At 59.1% G+C, this 17,359-nt stretch overlaps 1 protein-coding gene across 3 annotated transcripts in view; it reads left to right on the top strand.

The window, feature by feature from the left end:
* The window catches only part of LOC118007280 (peroxidasin homolog), a 74,558-nt gene extending 57,401 nt beyond the window's left edge, over positions 1 to 17,157 (top strand). For 2 of the 3 annotated variants that reach the window (XM_035000274.1, XM_035000273.1), the window contains 7 exons: positions 1,880 to 3,383; positions 7,008 to 7,142; positions 7,785 to 7,993; positions 11,601 to 11,721; positions 11,824 to 11,956; positions 14,337 to 14,450; positions 15,136 to 17,157. In XM_035000274.1, the coding sequence (XP_034856165.1) occupies positions 1,880 to 3,383; positions 7,008 to 7,142; positions 7,785 to 7,993; positions 11,601 to 11,721; positions 11,824 to 11,956; positions 14,337 to 14,450; positions 15,136 to 15,255 (2,336 nt within the window). In that variant the 3' untranslated portion in view covers positions 15,256 to 17,157. Of the gene's footprint in view, positions 1 to 1,879; positions 3,384 to 7,007; positions 7,143 to 7,644; positions 7,753 to 7,784; positions 7,994 to 11,600; positions 11,722 to 11,823; positions 11,957 to 14,336; positions 14,451 to 15,135 lie in introns of those variants that run through there. The other variant, XM_035000275.1, reaches the window with a different exon arrangement.
* The last annotated feature ends 202 nt before the right edge of the window (positions 17,158 to 17,359 follow it).

Here is a 17,359-nt window from a genome sequence, read left to right as displayed (position 1 = left end):
GGGAGGTCCGGGGTGGCAGGCGTCCGCGGGGTGGCCCAGGGAGGTCCAGGGTGGCAAGGCGTCCGTGGGGTGGCCCAGGCGGGTCCGGGGTGGCAGGCATCCATGGGGTGGCCCAGGGAGGTCTGGGGTGGCAGGTGTGGCCCAGGGGCCCCGGGGTGGCAGGCATCCGTGGGGTGGCCCAGGGAGGTCCGGGGTGGCAGGTGTCTGCGGGGTGGCCCAGGCGGGCCCGGGGTGGCAGGCGTCCGTGGGGTGGCCCAGGAGAGAGGAAAGTGTTGGCACCAGGGTGGCCGGTGAGAGGTTTGGATTCCAGGTGCCTTGAAGGCAGAGGTGACATAGTCACTTGTGGCCTGTATGTGGAGGGATCAGGTGATGGGGTCTCAGCCCCAGGGGCCGGAAGGCCAGAGGTGACACTTAGTGATGTGGGGAAGCTGGTGGAGGACCAGGTTAGGGCCTGGGGAGGGGCTGTCTCACTTCCAGAAGCTCCAGACGTGCACAGGAGACATTGGTCTCCAGGGGCACCTGGGTCCTGGATCCACAAACCCCAGTGTCCTAACTCACCCCAGAAGAAAACGTTTGAGCCTCCGCAAACAGTCCTCCTGGCATCTCTCGGGTCATGAAATAGTTTTCTTCCTCATTCTCAGGTTCACATTTCAGTATTTTCACTGGTAGTTACTTGTTTGCATTCAGAGGTAGTTTTCTTTTTTTTTTTTTTTTAAAGATTTTTCTTTATTTATTTATTAGCGAGCGAGAGAGAAACAGCATGAGAAGGGAGAGGGTCAGAGGGAGAAGCAGGCTCCCCGCCGAGCAGGGAGCCCGATTCGGGACTTGATCCCGGGACTCCGGGATCATGACCTGAGCCGAAGGCAGTCGCTTAACCAACTGAGCCACCCAGGTGCCCTTGGAGATAGTTTTCATTTCTAAAGCAAAGCGCAGTGGACAAGGATGGTCAAAAATGGTCAGGGCAGTTCGCAGAATTCCTGGTGAATAGCTCATAATCCAGAACTTACGTATGCACTGCAGTGATCGGCCCTCCCGGTTTTGTAGGAAGGCGTGGTTTGGCAGCATTTTATCAGCGATGCTTTAGAAGGCTCCGTCTCTCAAAGCACAGCAAGCACGTCTGAGCTCACAGGCGGCCTTTCGTGTCCAGCCTGGCGCCGCAACCCCTGGAGAGAGGGACAGTGCGGAACCGGGCTTGTCCACGAGCCCCCGACTCCTGGGGCTTCTGAGACTTCCTGAGTTAACAGAACAGAGCCAGACATCCCCGTGTCCGGGAGGTGCTTGCTGACAGAGTTTTCAGGTCTAATTGAGCCCAAACACCCTGGCGGCGCATCTTCTCATGCAGCCCGCCAGCTCCCATTTCTGATTGGGACACCTCCCCGCCTCCAGCTCCGTGGGGGGTTGTTCAGACGCCGCCCCCACAAACTGCAACTGGTTCGGTTCCTTTAAATGTAGGCAGAGTCCATCTTGATCTGCTCTGAGCAGATACTTTGGAAATAAGTAGTGGTGAGCAGGTGCCCAGCACTGCGGGCTGGCATGTGGGCGCGGGGGTGCGTGTGTGAGCCCGTGTGCCCCCGCGTGCCCCTGCGTGTGAGCAGGGGTGCGTGTGCGAACCTTTGTGCCCCTGCGTGTGGGCAGGGCTCTTCGGGCAGCCCCCACAGTCAGCCCTGTTGCAGGTCAGGTCCTTCCCGGCTGTTCCTGCCAAGACCCCTTGCCCTTGCTGAGTGGACCCCCTGTTGTCCCCCCGCCCGTCACACACAGGTCCCCTCTCCTGGGTCCCCAGCCCAGGAGGCAGGGGTGGGGAGGACTTCAGGGGCTGGGCCGTGTCCCCGGGTGCTGTCCGCCGTCCGGGGAGTAAGCTGCGTCCCCCTCTCCCCTGCAGGTTACCACTACAACGACCTCGTGTCTCCCCAGTACCTGAGCCTCATCGCCAACCTGTCGGGATGCACGGCGCACCGGCGTGTGAACAACTGCTCGGACATGTGCTTCCACCAGAAGTACCGCACTCACGACGGCACGTGTAACAACCTGCAGCGCCCCATGTGGGGGGCCTCGCTGACCGCCTTCGAGCGCTTGCTGAAAGCCGTGTACGAGAACGGCTTCAACACGCCCCGGGGCATCAACCCCGGCCGGCTGTACCACGGGCACGCGCTGCCCATGCCCCGGCTGGTGTCCACCTCCCTCATCGGGACGGAGGCCATCACGCCCGACGCGCAGTTCACCCACATGCTGATGCAGTGGGGCCAGTTCCTGGACCACGACCTGGACTCCACGGTGGTGGCCCTGAGCCAGGCCCGCTTCTCCGACGGCCAGCACTGCAGCTCCGTGTGCAGCAGTGACCCCCCGTGCTTCTCGGTGGCCGTGCCCCCCAATGACCCGCGTGTGCGCAGCGGGGCGCGCTGCATGTTCTTCGTGCGCTCCAGCCCCGTGTGCGGCAGTGGCATGACGTCCCTCCTCATGAACTCCGTGTACCCGCGGGAGCAGATCAACCAGCTCACCTCCTACATCGACGCCTCCAACGTGTACGGGAGCACGGAACACGAGGCGCGCGCCATCCGGGACCTGGCCAGCCACCGGGGGCTTCTGCGGCAGGGCATCGTGCAGCGGTCGGGGAAGCCGCTGCTGCCCTTCGCCGCCGGGCCGCCCACGGAGTGCATGCGGGACGAGAACGAGAGCCCCATCCCCTGCTTCCTGGCCGGGGACCACCGCGCCAACGAGCATCTGGGCCTGACGAGCATGCACACGCTCTGGTTCCGTGAGCACAACCGCGTGGCCGCGGAGCTGCTCGGCCTGAACCCACACTGGGACGGCGACACCATCTACCACGAGGCGAGGAAGATCGTGGGCGCACAGATGCAGCACATCACCTACCAGCACTGGCTGCCCAAGGTGCTGGGCGAGGTGGGCATGAAGGCGCTGGGCGAGTACCGCGGCTACGACCCGGGCGTCAACGCCGGCATCGTCAACGCCTTCGCCACGGCAGCCTTCCGCTTTGGCCACACGCTGATCAACCCCATGCTGCACCGGCTGGACGAGAACTTCGAGCCCATCGTGCAGGGACACATCCCCCTGCACAAAGCCTTCTTCTCTCCCTTCCGCATCGTGAGCGAGGGCGGCATCGACCCGCTGCTCAGGGGCCTGTTCGGTGTGGCGGGGAAGATGCGCATGCCCTCGCAGCTGCTGAACACGGAGCTCACGGAGCGGCTCTTCTCCATGGCCCACACGGTGGCCCTGGACCTGGCCGCCATCAACATCCAGCGCGGCCGGGACCACGGCATCCCGCCCTACCACGAATACCGGGTCTACTGCAACCTGTCGTCCGCCCACACCTTCGAGGACCTGAAAAACGAGATCAAGAACCCCGAGATCCGGGAGAAACTGAGACGGTGAGTTGAAGCAAACCGTTTGGCGTCCTCCGTCTGTGAGGGTCAGGCGTGCCGAGAACGGTGGCCCCAAGTGTGCCTGGCTGCTGTTCTTTGTATTTCCGTGTGTGTTTGTGCAGCTGCGCTGTCAGGAGAGGAGCCCCGGAGGGTGGACCTGCAGAGGGGCCACCTGAGGAGGCCGTGCTGGGGCAGGAGGCCGTGGCCGTAGCCCCGTGGGCGTCCAGTGTGCCTGTCCGGCGGGGGGGCCCAGCTGGGAAATGTTGGGCTCTGTGGGAGCCCCTGCGCTCCTGTCAGGCAGAGGGCACCAGGGCTCGCCCAACACAGCGGGGCCGGAGTTGCCGACCTCTCGGAGCCTGGGAACCCCCTCAGGCGATCGTGCGGGCTCCGCTGAGCAGGTGCCGGGGGCCGCGGTGGTGGGACCGCGAGGGTGTGCCAGGCCCGTGGAGACCACAGGAGCAGAGAGAGAGGCCTTGGTCCGGGAGGATGGGGGCAGCCGTCTACACCAGCCCTTCCGTGGCCTCCGTGGTCAACCTGCAGTTCTCTGCACGCTCAGCCCCGGCCTTTCTCTGCGGTCAGTGCTGCCCTTGGCGTGCTGACTGTTAGCACGTTCATCATACCAGTTTCTTTAATGGAATCAGCCGCTCAGTAGTTTCTCTGTCGTGATCCCTCACCATCCCGGGACTTGTGAATTCAGTCCGCAGGTCACTGGGTATTTCGGTTGTATTCATTCGCATTTGAAAGAATCGTTTTAAGAGGGAAATCTTCTGAGGACTAGCTGTGTTGTTCTGTGGACTCTCCAGTTCACGGTGGAGTGAGTTACGCATTCTTGCTTGACTTCCTCAACACTGGATGGAAGGGTTCTCTGGTCAGCCTCCGAAGTGTCCTCCACAGAAGGGGGGACTCTCCCGGCGTGATGTAAGTTGTGCAGAAGAGCGCGTGCGAGCTCCGCGTGTCCCTGCGCTCGTGCAAACACGGCCCCCAGCTCGCCCGGTACCGGACCACACTCAACCGTGTGGCTTGATGACGATTTACCTGAACGCTCTGTATTTCCCCTGTGCTTAAATCACCTCCTCTGCTCTCGTCCGCATCACACAGATAACCGTCCCCGTATTTGTCTCCCGGGCCAGACTCACGTCCAACAGCCCAGAGGGGCCAGTGCTCCCGTATAACGTTGTCGGCGGGTGGAGGGACGTACCTGTGTGTGCTGCAGACCCCGTGAAAGACATTCCACCTCATTCACCAAACACCCAGTCGCGCACTCGCTTTCCTCTTGGTCAGCCGGCCAAGCGGGCAAGGGGACCTGCAGTCGGAGGCCCGGAGGCTCTGGAAACTTCAGGAACTTCCTTAGGGCCCGAGGGAGGGAGGGGCAGGGCCTGGCCGGAATGGGGCGCTCCCCTGCAGGCTGAGTCCCCCGTCCCCTGTCAAAGCGTCAGCAGTGGGGTCGTGGGAGCTGTGCTGGTGGAGGTGGGGCTCCCGGGGAACCACACCACGCAGCTGTTCTTTCCATGCACGGGCCTGCCGGGGGCTGGAGTCCAAGGGAGCGCCCAGCCTCCCTTCCCGAAGGACCAGCGCTGCCGCCGTTGCGCCCCCTGTGTCCTGTGCGGGCCGTGAGGCGCGGGGCCCCTCAGCCGGGCGCGCCGAGAAGACCCCCCGGGCTTGGAGTCCCAGTTGAAGGCAAGCTGCCGCATGCGTCTGGGAGGGCTGCTTGGGGTCTTCGGCAGCGTGCGGTCCTCTCCTCTCCCGCGCTGGCGTTCCTGTGGAATCGCAAGAATTCGATGAACGCGTTTGTTCCGGAGCATTTAAACGTTGCTATCTTAGGCGCGTGTACGAGTTCCGCTAACAAACAGCTTCTCTGCAGCACACGTGTTTTCAATAAATACTCGAATCCCAGCGTTACAGTTGTTCTTTTAAAAGTCTGCCTTTAGTTATGTGAAGTTTGTTCATTTGTATTTATGAAAAGAAACTCAAAAGACGTATACATTGTACTGTCAAGTGTGACTATTTCTGAATAGAAAAGCGGTGAGTTTAATTTTCTTCCTATATTAACTTGGTTTTTCTAAACTTATAATAAATGTGCACGCGTGTGTTTTATACATGCATATATAAACAGTACAGAGAGTTTTTCAAATATAATGTATGAGAAGAATGAAACCGGACCATTTCCTTACACCACCCACAAAAATAGACTCAAAATGGATAAAAGCCCTAAATGTGAGACAGGAATCTGTCCAAATCCTAAAGGAGAACACAGGCAGCAACCTCTTCGACCTCAGCCGCAGCAACTTCTTCCTAAAAACATCGCCAAAGGCAAGGGAAGCAAGGGCAAAAATGAACTACTGGGACTTCATCAAGATAAAAAGCTTTACACATATTTGCAAATGACATATCAGATAAAGGGCTGGTATCCAAAATCTGTAAAGAACTTCTTAAACTCAACACCCAGAGAACAAATGATCCAATCAAGAAATGGGCAGAAGATGTGAACAGACATTTTTCCAAAGAAGACATCCAAATGGCCAACAGACACATGAAAAAGTGCTCAACATCGCTCAGTATCAGGGAAATCCAAATCAAAACCTCAATGAGATACCACCTCACACCAGTCAGAATGCCTAAAATTAACAAGTCAGGAAACGACAGATGTTGGCGGGGATGCGGAGAAAGGGGAACCCTCCTACACTGTTGGTGGGAATGCAAGCTGGTGCAGCCACTCTGGAACACAGTATGGAGGTTCCTCAAAAAGTTGAAAATAGAGGGGCGCCTGGGTGGCTCAGTTGGTTAAGCGACTGCCTTCGGCTCAGGTCATGGTCCTGGAGTCCCGGGATCGAGTCCCGCATCGGGCTCCCTGCTCGGCGGGGAGTCTGCTTCTCCCTCTGACCCTCCCCCCTCTCATGTGCTCTCTCTCATTCTCTCTCTCTCAAATAAATAAATAAAATCTTTAAAAAAAAAAAAAGTTGGAAATAGAGCTACCATATGATCCCGCAATTGCACTACTGGGTATTTACCCCAAAGATACAAAAGTAGGGATCCGAAGGGGTACGTGCACCCCGATGTTTATAGCAGCAATGTCCACAATAGCCAAACTGTGGAAAGAGCCAAGATGTCCATCGACAGATGACTGGATAAAGAAGATGTGGTATATATATATACAATGGAATATTATGCAGCCATCAAAAGGAATGAGACCTTGCCATTTGCAATGACATGGATGGAACTGGAGGGTGTTATGCTGAGCGAAATAACTCAATCAGAGAAAGACAATTATCATATGACCTCACTGATATGAGGAATTCTTAATCTCAGGAAACAAACTGAGGGTTGCTGGAGTGGTGGGGGGTGGGAGGGATGGGGTGGCTGAGTGATGGACATTAGGGAGGGTATGTGCTATGGCGAGCACTGTGAATTGTGTAAGACTGTTGAATCACAGACCTGTATCCCTGAAACAAATAATATATGTTAATAAAATGTATTGTATAGATGCTTAAACAAAAGTGAATTTTCTTTGCTAACAGAAGGTCTGAAAGGTGCTAAATAATAATAAAAAGTGAGGGCTTTTTTCATATTTGTTTTATCTACTACCTACCGCTTTCTTAGGCAAATTTAAGGTTTCACTTGTTTGTTTTGCAGGTTGTATGGGTCTCCACTCAACATTGACTTATTCCCTGCCCTCATGGTGGAAGACTTGGTCCCCGGCAGCCGACTGGGGCCCACCCTGATGTGCCTGCTGAGCACGCAGTTCAAGCGCTTGAGAGATGGGGACAGGTAAACGCAGGTGCCGCGGGGACAGGTGACGGCAGGAGCCACCTCTGCTCTTGAATGCACATTTCTGGGGACTCGGGGAGATGAGCCGTTGGTGGAGGTCTGTGTCCAGGTGAAAAATGAAGGAGTATCTTTACCTCTCACTGTGTTTGTGATCAAGTCCCTCGTGTGGGGACTTCCTTCCCACCGCAGCCCGAGAATTACATGACCCTGTTCTCGGGTGCTTTTGTGTCCTTCCACTTAGGACACTTCTGTTTCTGGGAACAGACAATCCACAGGGTTCAGCCACTGTAGGAGTTTGGAGGCATTTGAACTTCGGGCAAGACTGCAACGTTTCAGGTTTAACGTGGCGTCATCAGTGTAGTTAACATAAGGAAGGCCCCCCGTGCGTCCGCCCGGGCTGTGCGCCACGCCCTGGTTTCTAACAGAGGCCTCTGCTGGCTTCTCAGGGCAGCTGACCCTCTGCCGATTTTAGTCCAGGTTTTTTGTTTTGTTTCTTGAGTAGGAAGCTGAGCCGTGTCTGAGTCCCTCCGTGAGTGAGACCCAGTTGACACCGGTGATGTCCGTCCTGTCGGCAGAACTGGTTGGGGAATGTTTGGATTCACCTCCCTGTGTCTGCTCTTCTCTCGTCCTGGGGAAGCACAGGTTATGGTATGAAAACCCGGGGGTGTTCTCCCCGGCGCAGCTGACCCAGATCAAGCAGACGTCCCTGGCCAGAATCCTGTGTGACAACGCGGACAACATCACGCGTGTGCAGAGGGACGTGTTCCGTGTGGCGGAGTTCCCCCACGGGTACGGCAGCTGTGACGAAGTCCCCAGGGTGGACCTGCGCGTGTGGCAGGACTGCTGTGAAGGTGCGCGTCCCGGGGCCCTGCCGCGCGTCCCGGGGGCCCTGCCGCGTGTGCCGGGGTGCGTCGTCCCGTCTCCGGGGGTGGCCACGCGGGGACTCAGCAGAGCCTGGGCTGTGATCATGAGAAGCTGGTCCTTACACGGTGCTGTTCGCTGAGAGAACTCAGTGCCGAGTGCCGCACACAGGAGGCAGGAATAAGCGTAATCAGTCAGCCTTCTGCTTTTTCCTTAAAACCTAACCTGTGTCTAATATGAGTACTTATGTGTTGGATGGGTGTCGCGTGTTGGTACCCGCGGATGACACACGACGCAGACTATCCAGGAAGCGTAGCACGCACCGGACTCAGTACGCTGCGTGTTCCAAAGTCCTGTGATTGCACACGTCTCCGGAGCGTGTTGTCGAGGGTCTCGAGGTGGGCCTGCCATCCGTGTGGAGGCCTGGGGACGCGTGGAGGGCTGGAGGGTCCCCGCCGCCTGGGGCCACCGTTCTCACCCTGAGGCTCCCTTGGATTCACAAATCTTGCTGTGGCTCACGTGATTTTCATTTCCTATTTTGAACGTAACTTTGGGTTTAGCTGGTTCAAACTGCAATCACAGACCCGGGGAGGATGAAGCTGGGGCGGGTTTGCAGCCCTCTTCTGTGGCCAGGAGACTAGAGCTGTCCTTCTTCTGCCTCCTTTCCTGGAGGAAACGGTTCAGGTTGGGCTCTCGTGCTCCCTGGTAATTGCTTTTAATCGGCTGTCATGTCCGTGAGCATTGGAATCGGGGTTGGTCGGTTAGCGCTGTTCTTCCTCTGCGTGTGTCTGCATGAGGGTGGTTGTGCTGATCTGGTCCTGTGTCCGCCTCCGCCTGGCTGTCCTCTCTACGTGAATGTGTGGGGCGTGTATACGAGCAGGTGCTGAGCACGCGTGTGCAGCACATGCCACGTGTGATATTATAAGAGGATTTGCACGAAGATTAGAGTTCAGTTTACTGCACACCCCACATCCCAAAACATTTACATTCCCACTATTACATCTAAGGGAAACTTGTTTTGGGTTGTTTTTTTTTTAAGCTTTTTTTTTAAGAAATATCCTTGTTGGTTTGTCCAGCTCAACTTGCGTTTCCATGGGTGGGGCAGAGAGTGGTCCTCCCACCTTCAGGAAACTGCTCTTTGAAAGCCCCTGGGAAAGGCCGGTTCTTCTCGGATACAAAACTTCACGTCCTGATGGCTCCACCAGGCCCCCCTCGCTGCTTAGATGGGGGCTGAACTGGGTTTTCTGTTGTTTTCGCTCTGAAAAGCCAGAGTCCCGGGAGAGAAGGCGACTCCGAGCCAGGTGTCACCGGGGCCCTCTCCCATCTGTGCACCTGCTGAGGCTTTCTGACTCGCCTTCCCCTGGACGCGTTTCCTCCAGGTGCTGAGCAGGCCAGGTTCGAGGATGCTTCGGAAGCTTTGTCTTCCATCATAGGTCAAAAGCCACGTCTAAAATATGGCAGAAAGAAAAAGAATTAAGGTTTGGTGGGACCAAATGTCGGTTGCCGTTTACTTTCCATTCCACTTAAAAAAAAAAGGCAGAGCAGCTCGCTTGAGCTCACCGCAGAGTCCCGTGAGTGCTTTTGGAGACCCAAGCGGCAGGCTCGCGCACAGGAGAGCCCTGAGAAAGGACACCCGGGTGCTCGGTTACTTTTTCTTTTACCAAAGTTAGAAGTTGCCCTTTTGTGGGGATTGATGGGGCACATGCATGCACGCGCACACAAAGGCACACACAGTTTTGCAATAATTGCATCAATTTTATAACTTTTTTTTTTTTAGATTTTATTTATTTATTTGAGAGAGAGAATGAGAGAGAGAGAGAGAGAGCCTGAGGGGGGGAGGGTCAGAGGGAGAAGCAGGCTCCCCGACGAGCAGGGAGCCCGATGCGGGACTCGATCCCGGGACTCCAGGATCATGACCTGAGCCGAAGGCAGTCGCTCAACCAACTGAGCCACCCAGGCGCCCCCAATTTTAAAATACTACAGAGAATTCCTGTACTACGTCAGATTCATCAGTTCTCGAAGTTTTGTCCTGTGTTACTGTTCTCTCTCTCCCCATTTACGGGTGTCTGTGTACGAGCACACGTGTGCACACATGTGTATGTGCACGTGTGCATATGTGCGTCCGTGTGTGCATGGATGTGTGTGTTTGTAAAGGAGTACACCCCGTTTTTTCCTAAACTAGCCGAGGAAGGCGCAGACTGCTCTCCTCCTGAGGAAAGTGCGTGTATGGGCAAACCTGGGGAGGTGAGTGCGGACACACGCTGTACTTCCCATGGGGGCATCGCATGCCGCGCCCCTTGGCCCGCACTTTCCGCAGCACGTGCTGGGCCCGCTTCCTCTGGACCCGCTGTGGACTCTGCGGCCAGCTTTTCTCAGGTTAGACCCAGGTGTGCCTCGGCCTCGGGCATGCTGGCGCTCCGTGGGCAGGCTGCGTTCTCCGGGGCAGCCTCGGGAGGCGCGCGATCGGCTCCTCACTGGTGACCCGGACCCGGGTTATCCGGCTGGAACGTGGATTCGCATTTGCCCAACGGGGGCGGCTGTGAGAGTGGGCGTGTTTCTGGGTGTGGAAGGCACAGGCCGTTCGTCTTCGAACTGAGCTCCTCCTGCAACCCCGAGGGGCACGTGGCTGTGAGCCGTGAACCCCGCCGGGGTGGTGAGCGCTTCAGTGTTGGGGGTCCTCCCACACCGCGTGACCACGGGGCCTCCTGGGTCCGGTGCGTTTACACGGGGAGCCTGCCTCAGGGTTGGAATTCCGGGCGATGGGTCCAGGTTCGAGTGGGAAGCTGAATGCTGCTTAGCTGCTGGAGTAACTCGCAGAACGCTGGGAGGAGTTGCCTGTGGATTCTGTGCTGTGCGTGGACGTGGGCTTTAGGTCCCTGCCTTTGCTCTCCGGTGGCGGTCACGGGCCCGCCAGACTGGGAGAGACGAGGGGGAGCAGGGGGAGGAGACCAGCCTGTTCCTCCTGTACTTTCTCTTCCCGGGGATTTCCGCTGTTGCTCTGCACACTCCAGCGTTTGGGAAGGGCCAGGTGTTGCGTTTGCCACGTTCCCGGCCAGGCATGTCCTGGGCAGATGGGGCACGGAGTGAAACGGGGTGTTTGTGGGATGGGATGGGCAGGAGGAGCAGGGCCTGGAGGGGGGACGAGGGAGCAGGGGTGTGTGGACGGTGCCCCCGGGTGCGTGGACGGTGCCCCCGGGTGCGTGGATGGTGGCCCCCGGGTGCGTGGACGGTGCTCCCGGATGCGTGGACGGTGCTCCTGGGTGCACAGCGCCTTGGCCGCAGAGGAAGGTGATGCCTTGGCCTAAGTCCTCCCCAGGGGTGGCGGGAAGCCAGCTCGCGGTTGAGAGGACGGGGGCTGTGGCGCGAATATGGAGGAGGAGGCTGTCCTGGCTGTTGGCAGGGAGTCTGGGTGGCTTTGGGGGCTCCCAGGCCAGGAAGATGTGGTCGGCAGCCGTCTTGCCCATGGAGGGAGGAGGCCCGCCACGAGGCCCCGGCTTGCACCATAGACGTGCTGTGAAGGCTCAGTGACGTTTCTCAGGATGTGCTTGCCATCCCCTGAACTAGAGCCAACGTTTAACACCCGTATGCTCGTTTCAGACTGCAGGACCAGGGGACAGTTCAACGCGTTTTCGCACCACTTCCGAGGCAGGCGGTCTCTGGGGTTCAGCTACCAGGAGGACGAGCCCACCGGGGAAGCAGGCCCCGGGGGGACCCCGAGGTACAGCCGGCTCCGGGGCAGGGTGTGGGGTGCTGGCGGGGGCGCCTGTGGCCACGTGTGACATGCTGAGGTGTGTTGCCGGCTTCTCCCTGCCCCGTGCAGCATCGGGAAACACAGAAAGCATCCGGGCAATGCCACGGCCCCCTCCCGTGAGCGCCCTCAAGTACCGGGGACGAATGACTTCAAGGACTTTGTTCTGGAGATGCAGAAGACCATCACAGACCTCAGAGAGCAGGTAACTGTCCTTGCACATTCCGTCCCGATTCACAGGCGGCGTTCTTGCTCCCAAGACCCTGCACTTGTGAAATCTGCGCCAGCTCCCCGATCCGGAGCCTCCTGTCTGGCTCTTCTCTTGTGGCCTGTCCCCGGCCCGGCCACATGGGGCTGCCCTCGGTTTCCCGGTGGCTGGGGAGCTCTCCCTGTGGGCTGCCCTCGGGTGCCACTGGGGAGGGCGTGGGGTCCCTGGAGCGGCCACAGAGATCCTAGGTCGGGAGGGGGCCATGAAGGAGAATTCAGACCTTAGGTCCTGTTCCAAAGCCACTTCTTTAGGAATGTCGGTCTAATCCTTGTCCCCAGGGAGGGGTCAGCAGGCATTTTGTGGTCAGGTCCCCCTGGATGTGGGGAAGGGCACCCACCAAGGGTCTCCACACTGGGCTCTTCTCCGAGGACCTGTAGGGTTTTGCAGAAAATGACTGATCTGCCTTCCCCCACCCGGGAGCTTCCTCCTGTCCTCTTCTCTGCGTCCGGTCCTCAGTGAGCTCTATGTGTACACGAGTGGAGACTGAGGTCCCAGGTTAAAAGTCCGTGTGCAGATCAGACGGTCCTATTGGCAGAAATGTCTGATGCTGTGCAAACCTGTGGAGATGGGCCTGTGAGTGGTGCTCTGGTAGCAGGATCCCATTGCTACGTGTGGGGTCCTCAGTCCTCGGGTGTGGAGGACGTGGGGTCGTCTCTCCCAGCCACGTGTGCGTGCTCTCAAGGCTGGATGTGCAGCTTAGCGTGAGCTGCGACCTCCCCTGACAGCCTCCAGGTGTGTGACAGAGACTGGACACAGGGTGGGGGGGACGCCTGGCACCGGTCAGAAGGCAGGGCTTGTGGCATCAGGAGAGAAGCCCCTCGACCGTTGCCCACAGCCAGAGAGACACAGCCAGGTAGTGACAGGCACAGGGCATCCTGGGGGCTCCGCCCGGGGCTGGTGGGTGCTGAGTCCTAGAGATGGTCACTCTGGGCAGGCAGGCTGGGCCAGTGACCACGGAGAATGCAGGGGGGAGAGGTGGCACTGTGCGGATGGGTCAGTGTGAGCAGAGTCAGGAGGGGGTACACAGCTGGCTGCCCCAAGCCCACCAGCCCCCCCGCACCCCCCGGCGCCCACCAGCACCTTGACTCCGTCTGTGGCTTCTTCCAGCCGCAGGACAGAATAACCCCGGTGTGCGTCCCCTTCCCTCTGCGCACCCCCACATTTCAGGGCAGGGCTGCTCGATGGGCAGGGCGCCAGGTCTTGGGAAGAGGCGGGTGGGAAGTTCGTGGGCGTCTCTCTTACTCTGCATGGCCAGGCCTGGTTCACACAGGGCTCCTCTACCCCCGTCGTCTCCCAGGCGCTGGGCGAGGTTTGTCCTTGCTTCTTCCGGCTTTATGCCACAGTTCGGTCAGCGATCACCGAGGAGAGCCCCCCAGCGTCCCCAGCAGCCCACCCCGGCCCATGCTGCTGCTCCCGCGGCCTCAGGGACCCTCCTTGCCTTCAGGACTTGGAAGACAGCTCTGGGGTCTGGGGACGTCAAGATCATGATGCTAGCAAGGGCCTGAGTGCAGGAGGCGGCCGCCCTCCAGAGCCGCACCTGACCTGCAGACCTGGGCGCCTATGCCCTGGGCGAGCTCAGGTCGCCCGGCTGCAGGCCGCGCAGATGCAGAGTGTGCGAGGCCAGGTGACCTGACCACGAAGACCGCGTGGTCTTGTGCAGCTTGGAGGCCGTGCGGTGAACGGCATGCCGTCACACGGAGTAGATGGAGGACGTTTAACGGCCAGGAGCGCGGGAGGTCTGCGTGTCGAATCCGTTCTTGGCGCTCCGTCCTTTATCAGAGCGGACGCCCCCGCTGCTGACGCGTCCTTAGGCGGTCGCACCCGGTTGTGTCCGTTCTCCTCTGTGGGGTCAGGAGATTCAGTGCCTGTGACGGAAACCCCACTCAAGGACCGATAGATGAGCTGGGAGTTTTGCGGGGCTGCTGGACCCTCCACGGGGCAGAGACAAGCACGTCTGGCCACCGTCCGCGTCGGCCCCCAGCAGCAGGGATGGAGGAGGGGTGCCGCCCGCGGCTGGGGCTGGTGGCCTGTCAGGGCTGTCCGCGTCCGGGAGTCTACCTGCAGGATGTTCTTGTCTGGGTGGTTCACGGTCGCGTGGGAGCCTCTCGTCCGATCCCCCTCAGGCTTCTGTTCTTTCCCTGGAGCTGCCGTAGGCTGCAGTCTGTGCCCCGTGACACGGGGCTGTCGCCGAGGTCTCGGAACCTGAAGTGTCCCTGCTGAGCCGGGGGCGTCCTCGTCCCAGGCGGAGGCACGGGTGGGCTTCCAGAGCTGAGACCTTCACCTCCAGTGAGCAGTGCACATTTTTGCTCTGCTGCAGATAAAGAGACTGGAGTCGCGACTCAGCACGGTGGACTGCACAGATGCCGATGGGGAGCCTCACACCAACGGCGCCAAGTGGAAGCGAGATGCGTGCTCCATCTGCGAGTGCCGAGTGAGTGTGGGGCTCTGCCGTGGGGGCTGGGGGGACCAGCTGCACTCCGAGGCGGGTGCCCCCACTCGGCGGAAGTCAGGGGCTCTTTCCCCAGAGCTCTGTTCAGGGTGGGTCTGCACACCACGGCCCCAGGCAGCCTCAGGGTGTTTGCACCAGCTGGGAGGGTGGGCCTGCCAGGTGGTTCTCGGTCTCCAGAGAAAGTGGACGGAGGTGCTGTGGGGACCGCGGTGGCCCCCGTGTCCAGGCCGGAGCTTCAGGAAGGGGATGTGTTTCCTGGCCCGGGGATGGGAAGGGAACTCCAGGGTCCCTGGTGGTTGTCCTGTTTGGGAATGACAGAGCAGAGTGGGGACAGCACGGTCCCCTGCAGCCTCTCCCTACTTTGTCCTCCTTCTGGTGGACATCCCGGACGTGATCCTGGGGTCCCAGGTGTGGGGCCAGGGGGCTGTGCTGAGCCTGTAGTCCTGGGCTGTCTTCAGGGTGGGTGGCCAGTCGGGGTGGGGGCGGGAACTTTCTGGAAGAAGTGCAGGGTGCCTGCAGCTGTTAATCAGCGGGAGAATCAGCCCTTGATTACAAACTGCACCAAAGAGCTCAGACCGGCATGGGGTCGGAAGGGCAGACAGGCGGGGGGTGATGCACAGGCCGCATACCCCAGGAACTGACGGGTCCTGGCGCCTCTCTCCTCCAGGACGGGCAGGTCACCTGCTTCGTGGAGGCCTGCCTGCCTGCCGATTGCCCGGCGCCCGTGAGAGCCCGTGGGGCCTGCTGCCCGGTCTGCCCAAGAGACGGCACGGGGAAGAAGCCTTAGGCTCGGCGAGGCCTTCGGGGGCCCTCCATGTCCTCGAGACTGACGGCCGGCACAGGGCGTGCGGACGGGAGGGATCCCTCTGTCTCAGTGGAGGGCAGGTGCTTAGACCAGATCATTCACAGAGGAGAAACCGCGGACACGCGTCCTAACTTCACGTTAGATTCTCAGGTTTTTATTTAATGTTTTTATTGAAATATTGGTGCTACTATTAAATTGCACAGTTAAGTCATTTAGGCTCCTAAATTCACTTCCCCGGATACCACCGTTTTCTTCTCGACCGAAAGTGAGCCCCGCTTGGTTCTGACACCTGGAGCTTGCAGACGAGCCCCCGCAGCAAGTGCGCGTCCCGGAGCCACCGGAAGGACGCATGCCACGGCGGAAAGGGGAGATCAGTGCGTGGCTGGCGGACAGACTCGTAGGAGAACTGGGCTGACGGTCTGGGCGGAGGGCACCAGCGTGTCGACCCCGAGCGACGGCCCTGCTGCCCGGTCACCCACTCACCTGCGACTTCCAGCACCTCGCCCACGAGAGTGAGATGGAGCCACGTGCAGAAATGCAGAAACAGGTTGGTTTTCACTAGGGCTTGTGTGAAGCTGCCCGCGTGGACCAAATGTGGAGCCCGTTCCTACTGAAGGCGCACGTCCATGTTGGCAGCACCCGCTGGGCTCTGTTCCCGGCCAGGCACCGAGGGCTTCTCCCCACGGAGGGACTTCCTACCTTCAGGTCGTGTGAGTGCCTTAAAGAAACAAAATCGACCCCTTTACCTCATTTGTATTTTCAAATGCATGACGTTTTGCCCGTGTTTCAGGTGTCAGGAATGGTAGAAAAATCACTTCCCCTATGCAAAAGTTGTCTTAGAATTCAGAGAAAAGCAACTATCATACCTCATGGTCTCTCTCTTCTTAATCGACCGGAAACCTCCTGTTTTGTTCTGGATACGAAGTGATGTGTCCTGAGAAGCGTGTCCCTGAACATGCAAGCTCAGTTTGGCAAGCATGTGGTCGAGCGCCCACCGCGTGCGGGCGCCGAGCTGAGCACAGATGCGGGGCCCCTGCCCTGCCCGGGAGGACCCCCGAGGACACAGGTGGTCTCAGTTTGTGCTGGCAAGTCCAGGGTGGGGCGCTGTGGGGCGGCCATGACCGCGGCGGCCGGAAGGCAGGTCTCCTGGTGGTCGGGCATGTGGTGAGCAGGGTCAGAGCCCGATCTGGCCCGGCGCGGGCATCCTTCTGGAAGCAGGAGCCGCCAGGCTCTGTGACCAGGCTGCCGTGCCTGCGGGGTGGGGTGAACACTCCAGTCGTGGGAGTGTCGGCGGTAGCTGTAAACACGGCCAACTTGACTTCTTGTCCTCGGAACGTTGAATGGTAAACACAAGCTGGTGTCTCGGGTGTGGGACTTCTTTGGAGATACCAGGTCACATTTAATAACCAAATCTTAGAACTGATTTCTGTCAGCGAGAGAGTGGATAACCGTGTGCGCAGCGTGATGGTTATGGAAGTTGCTCAGGTATAAGATGACCGCGCACCCCACGTTCTGAGAGTCTGGTGTCTGGGGGCGGCCGTGTGGCTTTGCTACAGAGGGTTAGAACGCATGGCTGGGACCGCGTTCTCGGCGGGAGGAGGGGTGTCTGAGACTCACGGTGAGGGTCTGTAACTGCAGCGTGAACGTCGCGGGGTCCCCGGTTTCATCTCACATGCAGTGTCTGAGCTGCAGGCAGGGCCCGGAGGGACCCGCGGCTGGGCGGGGGGTCGTGGCCACGCGAAGCGAGTGTACATATTTATTTAGTTTCTAACTCTTGCCAACAGCCAAGTGCCTTTCTGTGTTCATTGTAATCAGTTCATTACCAAAGAAACGTTTGCACTATGTAACGATGCCGTCAGTTCAAATAAATGGGCCACGTTTTCAGATGGAGAGTGGTGTTCTTCTTTCCGTCAAGCCCGTGGTCGGGGCGGCTGCCTGCTGGCCCCGCGGGGCCGACAGCAGGTAGGGAAGGAGGCAGCTCCTGGAGAGAACCGGGGTCTCAGAGAGTGGGGTCCCAGGGGCCTGTGGGAGCTGCGCTTGCCTCCGGGCGCGTTGTGCTGTGGACGAGGACGTGTCCTCGTCAGAG

Source organism: Mirounga leonina, unplaced genomic scaffold, assembly GCF_011800145.1.
Source record: "Mirounga leonina isolate KUSES-001 unplaced genomic scaffold, KU_Mleo_1.0 Mir_117, whole genome shotgun sequence".
Classification (NCBI taxonomy): Eukaryota; Metazoa; Chordata; class Mammalia; order Carnivora; family Phocidae; genus Mirounga; species Mirounga leonina.
The sequence above is the reverse complement of the archived record's forward strand: the minus strand, read 5'-3'. Positions and strand labels throughout refer to the sequence as shown.